The 7457-nt window shown below is 46.3% G+C and overlaps 1 protein-coding gene across 1 annotated transcript; it reads right to left on the bottom strand.

Moving 5' to 3' along the window:
* Positions 1 to 2361: 2361 nt before the first annotated feature.
* Positions 2362 to 6552, bottom strand: Ascl3 (achaete-scute family bHLH transcription factor 3). Its single transcript, XM_021169115.2, has 2 exons — positions 6535 to 6552; positions 2362 to 3089 (listed from the first exon to the last, which is right to left on the bottom strand). Exon 2 carries the CDS (start codon positions 3074 to 3076, stop codon positions 2558 to 2560), a length of 519 nt encoding a protein of 172 aa, XP_021024774.1. The 5' UTR covers positions 3077 to 3089; positions 6535 to 6552; the 3' UTR covers positions 2362 to 2557.
* Between the last annotated feature and the right edge of the window lie 905 nt (positions 6553 to 7457).

The following is a 7457-nucleotide window of genomic DNA, read 5'->3' as shown; positions in this document are numbered from 1 at the left end:
CAGACTTAGGGTCTTAGGCATTGGAGCTCAAGAAGCCCGCTGCTCTCTCACAGTGCATCCTACACTGATGTAAGAAGTTAGTCTTTTATTTTTATTGCATGTGTATGACTCTTCTCCCTGCATGGATGGATGTGCACTGCAGGCATGCCTGGTGCCTGCAGGGGCCAGAGGAGGGCTTTGGATCCATTCCCCTGGAACTGGATTTATACAGTTGTGAATCTGTAGAACCTGGGAATCAAACCCGGGTCCTCTGAAAGAGCAGCAAGTGCTCTCAACCACTTAGCTATCTCCTCAGCTCTGCGTTCTTTCTGTTCACATAAAACTTCTTGGTGGAGACACACACACATTCAAAGAGACAGAGACAGACAGACAGACAGACAGACAGACACACACACACACACACACACACACACACACACAAAGAGAGATTTAAAAATGGCCAGTTGTTGGAGTGTTGAGGCCTTCGGTTACACGAGGAATACATCCTCCGGATTGGTTGTGACACTTTGGGTTGAGTTTTCTCTGGCCTTGATGATGAGTACCTTGATGATGCTCTCAAAGCTAGTTTTGTAATCACCAGAATGACTGTGGTCCAGACACGTGCCTTGAATACGAATCTAAGAAAGACTAACGAAGTCTGCCAGCCAGAAAGGATTACTGATTGAGAACGGGGGATGTCAGTGGTGGAAGAAGGGAAAATATTCCAGGTTAGAATGGGAGAGTAAAGAGAGAAGGATGTGTTTGCTAGATTGTGCTCTCCTATGGGGACATCAGAGTACAGGGAGTTCTAAAGCCAAGTGGAGCCAGGCACTGTGGCATGTGTCTTTAATACTAGGCCTCTGGAGGCACAGGCAGGTGAGTTAGAATCCAGCCAGAGCTATGTAATGAGAGCAACAAAACAAAACAAAAATCCACAAAGTAAGTGAGGACATTTAAAGGTAGTCATCCAAAGGAAGTCATCAGATAGTGTGAGCAAAGGTGCTTTAAGAATTTCACACACGCGTACACACATTGACTTACACACACACACACACACACACCACACCATTCACAGAGAGATAAAGAAATGACTTCAAAATGAGGGTAGAGCCCTCTCAGAGCAGAGTCCAGGATAAGAGTTAATGGTGGTCCTGACACAGCTGACAGGACTGCAACAGGAAAATAATATTGATAAATATTTCTAGCACTTTCAGGATTGAAAGACTATGGGCTAAATAAGACTGGTAGCTATCTCTCAGAAAACAGAGTTGGGTGTGTGTGGTGTAAAAGACAGCAGGCTAGGAACCCAAAGACAGACTTGTGAGCACAATCTAGCAGCAGTAATGGCTGGGACAGGAAGTTGAGATACATGACAGCAGAGATCAGTATGACAGACAGAGGGAGGGAAGTCTCAGCATCCTGACTGGGCTTAGTGACAGTTGGACCCCCTAGGGGCTGGGGGAGGAGGGCTGAAGGTAGTTATGAAGACAGAGGCCCAGATGCTCCTTCCAGGAGTGAAGGAAGGTCCCACAGAGCAGCCGAAGATGCCCTGACATGGACAAGACTGGACAGTGGCGATGCTGCGCACTACACAAGGGCAAGGACAATAACAAGCAACGGTCATGAATCCTGATTAGGTCTCAGGCACGGTTATTCCCTGAATAAACTCATAGGAAATTGCTGACCTTATTTTCTTCATTTCGTGGATGAAGAACCCAACATGGAGAGGAAGTGAAACTTCAAACTGATCAATTAGACTCCAGAACCTTGTTTTGTTTTGTTTTGCCCCCTCCATTTTCATGAGCATGTGGTACCCACATGTGTATAGGTATGTTCGCATATGTATGGTCACACATGGGGAGTGTGTATGTTCACGCTGTGCATGTGCATACAGAGGCTTGAATCACCCTTGATCAATCTTCTACCTTATTCACTGAGTTAAGGTCTCTCAGTCAAACCCAGAACTTGCCCAAATGACTAGCCTTGGTAACCTGCCTGCTCTGGAGACGCCCCCCCCCCTCGACTGTCAGAGGCTGGATTTACAGGTAGGCTGTCACACCCACCTGGCGTTTATTTACACGGAATGCGGAGGATCTGAACTCCAGGCCTTAAGTTTGCCTGCCTGCTGAGTGAGTGTTTAATCTCTGAGTCACCTCCTCAGCCACCCCCAGAGGCTTGGAAAGCAGTGTGCTAAACTGCTTAGGGAAGTCTATCTGCAAGAAAAAGATGTGTCTAAACTGATTGCAAATCAAGGGAAGTGTGTGGTGATCACTTAGCACAAAGTGGTTACCAAGAGCGGGACAATCTCTGAGTAGTCACTCTTCAGCTTGGAGAGAACTTTCCGCCAAGGCTGTGGGAAGGGCAGGGTGGATGGTAGTGCAGAGAACCTGGGGACTCCTCTACCCTCAGAGTTCTTAAAGCAGAGAGACCAGCATGGGACTCTTGGTATGTCTGAAACCCAGGCAAGCAACATTTAATGAAGGTTGGTATTGGGAGGTACTGTTGTGTCCTCCAAACCATGTGTGTGAGAATGTACTAGCTGCGGCAGCAGAAGTCCCCCATCCGAGGAAGAACTGATTCAAATGACTCTCGGGTCCAGGGAGCCGCAGCTGGTTGTTCGAAGGTTCTTCTTGGTCTCAGACTCATCCGGGTACAAGAGAGACTGCAGGTAGCTGATATATTTGATGGCAGCTCTGAGGGTCTCCACTTTGCTGAGTCGTTTCTCCAGGTAGTCCTCTGGCAGGTGCCGCCGCAGCCGGGCGTAGCCTTCGTTCACACACTTGACTCGTTGCCTCTCTCGCTCGTTCCTCTTGCGGATGAAGGCCGGCCCGTAGGTGTAGTCACAGCGCCTGTAGTTGGTGTAAGGCATGGGGAAGGGAAAAGGGTATGGATCCCCATAATTGTTCATGATCAGGGTGTCGCTGGAGAAGGGCAGCAGAGGCAGCTCATCTGTGTAAGGGGCCGGCACCGGGGTCTCGGGGCATAGGTGGACAGTGACCATGGGGTCCAGGTAGAAGGGCCTGGACAGTGGTAAGTGGGCCGACTCAGCGAAGACCGAGAGCCTGTCTGGAGGACTGGGGTAGCTTCTGGTGTCCATGGTATCCTTTCACCTAGAAACACAGGAGTGCTTATCAGTTTGACCAGATTAAAAGAGCAGTTTTGATCCACTTTCTTCGAGATCCAGGTCTTATAGACTTCTGCTTAGGACTCATATAGAAAAGTAGACAGGGTTATAGTCATTTGTGTAGAGGCACTGGGGTGGTGGGGACTTTGTAAATCCAGCACTCAAGGGAATGAAGCAGGAGGATAGCTGTGAGTTCAGGGGCAGCCTGGTCTACAGGGTAAGTTCAAGGGTAGTCTGGGCTATATAGTGAAACTGTCTCAAAACAGTAACACTAACAACAAGAAAGAAAAAAAAGGGAGAGAGAGAGAGAGAGAGAGAGAGAGAGAGAGAGAGAGAGAGAGAAAGGAAGAAAGGAAGAAAGAGATGGGGAAGGAAGGAAGGAAGAGAGAGGGGGGAAGGAAGGAAGGAAGGAAGGAAGAAAGAAAGAAAGAAAGAAAGAAAGAAAGAAAGAAAGAAAGAAAGAAAGAAAGAAAGAAAGAAAGAAAAAAAAAGAGAGAAAGAGAGAAAGGAAGAGAAAGAAAGGTGAGGACTTCTTTTATCTTTTCTTCATCAAAAATGTTATTACATCTCTGTGTCTCTGTTTCTGTTTCTGACTCTGTCTCTCTGTCTCTGTCTCTGTCTCTGTCTCTGTCTCTCTCTCTCTCTCTCTGTCTCTCTCTCTCTCTCTCTCTCTCTCTCTCTGTGTGTGTCTGTGTGTGTGTGTGTGTTGCTGTGGGCACTAGACCCAGAGCCTTGCACATGATCAGCACAGTACTTTGAGCTACATGGCCATCTTTTTGGCCTCTGGCTGGGTAAAGTAGCTTCAGTGGATTTTCCAGGCACGCTGCGGTTACCCTGTCACCTGGAACTCAGGGAAGGAGTGCTTGTGTGCTTTCATTGTAACCCCTTTAGGGCTCAATCCTGACTGTCCCCTGCTCTGTGTCCTCAGGCCAGTTCCTTAAGCCTCTCTGGGCCTCACTTGCTTCCTATACCCACTTGAGATATTGACTATCTGCAGTGGCTTAAAGAGTTTACATTTTAAAAGTCCAAGTGATGCATTCATCAAGTCCTGGAATTAGGTCTTTCCCTTTTTCTTCACAGATGGACATTTATGGTGCCTCTTTCTCTGCACTTCATAGAAAAAACTGGAGCTCCCGGGCTGCTTCTCGGGGAGCAATTTTCCAGTGTCTTTCAGAGTCACAGACTTGGCAATACTAAACAAAAAAGAAGTGCAGTCAAAGCGAACAAGCTAAGTGTTTATATGCAAGATTAGATAACACTGCCTCTCTCTCTCTCTCTCTCTCTCTTTCTCTCTTTATCTCTCATTTGTATTTTTTGAGACTAGGTCTTGCTGTGTATTTGCTGGCCTACTATTTGTTAGCTAGCTGAGGCAGGATCCTAGTAGGCATGTGCCACTACACCTAACTTGGCTCTGAATCCTCTTTACCTGAGCACAGCAGGAACCCTACAGACCTTGCCACGTGAGGGAAAGAACAGGCTTTAAGACCAGATTCTAATGTGTTTCCATCTGTGAAAAGGCCAGGGTATGGCCTCTGAAAAGATAAGAATCAGAAAGGGCTGTGGGGGCTGGAGGGGCTGGGAGGCCACAGGGGTGCTGGGGGACTGGACTTTGGGTGAAGGAGGAAGGGGTTGTAAGAAGTCACAGTGGCACTGGCTGGAAACAGAGTGAGTGCCTGGAAAGATGTGTGCTAAAGAGTCTGGAGAGGATAAGTTGATGTGGTGCCAACTAAAAACTAAAACGGAGGAACGGGAAATGGGAGAGTCCAAATTACTGACCAAATGACCCACAATAACTAACACAAGACAAATGTCTCTGGAAGATTAAAGAGGAGCCAAAATTCTGTCAAAAAGGAAAATGTTGCTGAGAGAAGAAACTAGTTAGGAAATTCCCAAGTCAGGAATTCAAGAGGCTAAGAAAAAAGGGCAGGTATGCCTAAGCCAACAAAGCCAGCAAATGGGGGCAGAGGAGGCAGCTCAGCTGATAGGTTCTTGCCTGGCGTGCACTAAGCCCTGGGTGCAATCCCAGCACCAAATAAACTAGAAGCTTAAGGTTATCCTAGATCGGCCTGGGATCAGACAGGCCTGCTATCCACATGCTGCGCGCGCACCTGCGAGAGAGAGAGAGAGAGAGAGAGAGAGAGAGAGAGAGAGAGAGAGAGAGAGAGAGAGAGAGAGAGAGAGAGAGCGCTGTGTCAGATCCTCTGATCTGGAGTTACAGCCCCCCAGGGTATTGTCTTGTGTCTTGTGGACAGTGCCCCCCCCCCCCACTGTCCTTGCATCCTTTCCTGGGCAGGTGACCCTGGGCTGCAGAAGAAAGCCAGCAAGCCAGAGAGTGCGCCAGCAAGCCAGGTTCCTCCATGGTCTCTCTCCTGCTCCTTGAGCCTCTGCCTTGCTCCCCGTGATGACAGACTGTCACTTGTAAGCTGAAACAGACTTTTTCTTTCTGCCCCTAAGGTGCTTTTGGTCAGAGTACTTTCTCACAGCAACAGACAGGAGACTAGAACAGCCAGGTTCCTCCAAAGTCAAGCAGATATTGTCAAAGCCAACATAAAAATAAAAAGAATTTTATTTTAAGTCATGCTTTTTAACCCTGAAAAATAACTTAAATAATATCTTAACTCTTGACCGAGATGAAACCTGAGTAATCTGTTTACACCACAGGTAATTAAGATTCTACACTTTAATGAGATTTTGACTCATTCTTAAAGCATGGCATGTCTGAAGACACATTGATGGCCAGGTTTTTCTAGTGTGCATTTCCAAGGACGCCACCCATCAGGGAGCATTGAAGTGGGATTCCCTTAATGCACATAGGGGAATTTAACCAAACAACTTAAGAAAATGAAAACACAAGAGAAGGAGACGGGAGCCCGGTGGGGTCTGGGTGTGTGTGTGGATTACTTTTGCTGTCATTCCAGGCTTCCACATGCACGCATGGCTCACACGCACACCTACCTCGGGACCATCTCAGGTTTCTGTCTGAGAGCTCTTCTGGGAAACAGACAATGAAGTCTTAATGATGAAATCCTAAGAGATTCTCGATGCTCCACTGAGCATAAAAACATCAACTTTCATAATTAAAGAAAAATCTAGAATTTAAAAAATAAAAAAAAACACCATTGTGTATACAATTGAATTATGGGATGGGAGAGCTGGGGGGAGCTTGGAGCTACCTCCTTCCCTCCCTCCTCAGAGACTATGGTAAATTGCTAAGGTTTCAAAGTCAGCAGCAATGCTGGCGCCAGATGCCAGAAGCTAAGTTCATCAGATTTCATCAGGGGGACAATCTGAGCCTTGCATTGTAGGGGCAGTCATCAATTTCTTAAGACAATAACATAATCCTATCGATGACAAACTTTTTTCACTGTGCCTGGAGCCTTTCTTAGGAATCATTGTCTCCCCGTGGGTCATTGTGGAGCAGTGTCTCTTACCTGTTTTGTAGTTCAAGATGCTGTATTTGGGGCTGAGTCTGACTGAACCTGATTTATAGGTGGTCATTTAGTGAAAATATGCAAAGTAGCTTATAGTTAAACAGAACTGGCTGGCTCTGGTTTAGCTGATTTTTTTTTTTTTCTTTTCTGCCTACTATGGAGCTATGACAATCTAAGCCAAAAGGTTTGCTTATGAAACTAGACACGTGGAACAGATTCTTTTGTTTAGAGGGTACTCCCATTCATCCGGTTTATATGGTTTTATATAAAATTATTTTCAAAAATACAGTAGTCTCATAATATGCAAATGTTGGTCAATTTTTTTTAGAGAGTAAGAGCAGTACTGAGAAGGCCCACGTGACCTTTGCAGAGTGGAGTCTCTTGGGTAGTGCAGTACAGCAACACCTGGAGAGCTGGTGCTTTTATTTATTTTTTAAAATGATTTATTTATTTATCTAATGTACATGAGTACACTGTTGCTGTCTTCAGACACACCAGAAGAGGGCATCAGATCCCATTACAGATAGTTGTGAGCCACCATGTGGTTGCTGGGAATTGAACTCAGGACTTCTGGAAGAGCAGTCAGTGCTCTTAACCACTGAGCCATCTCTCCAGCCTTCTGATTTAGTGTTTGAGATTCTCATTCTCTCTCTCTCTCTCTCTCTCTCTCTCTCTCTCTCTCTCTCTCTCTCTCTCTCTCTCTCTCTCCTATCTCTCTCTCCCCCTGTCTCTATATGTGATTGATGTAAAAGAAGACTTAGCTCAAATTTTTAATCTAGAGGAGGATAGAGTCTAAATTTGGTTCCAAAATCTATGTGCAAAGCTGAAAGGTCTCATCATAAGCTCTCATGTAGCCCAGGCTGCCCTCACACTCAATAAACAGCTGAGGATAACTCAAAACTTCTGATCCTCTTGCCAATGCT

Source organism: Mus caroli, unplaced genomic scaffold, assembly GCF_978045245.1.
Source record: "Mus caroli unplaced genomic scaffold, Mus_caroli_1 scaffold_8, whole genome shotgun sequence".
Classification (NCBI taxonomy): domain Eukaryota; kingdom Metazoa; phylum Chordata; class Mammalia; order Rodentia; family Muridae; genus Mus; species Mus caroli.
The sequence above is the reverse complement of the archived record's forward strand: the minus strand, read 5'-3'. Positions and strand labels throughout refer to the sequence as shown.

Bases quoted from the DNA above. Each gene is read 5' to 3' on its own strand.
- Ascl3 (XM_021169115.2), bottom strand. From the start codon at position 3,076: ATGGACACCAGAAGCTACCCCAGTCCTCCAGACAGGCTCTCGGTCTTC.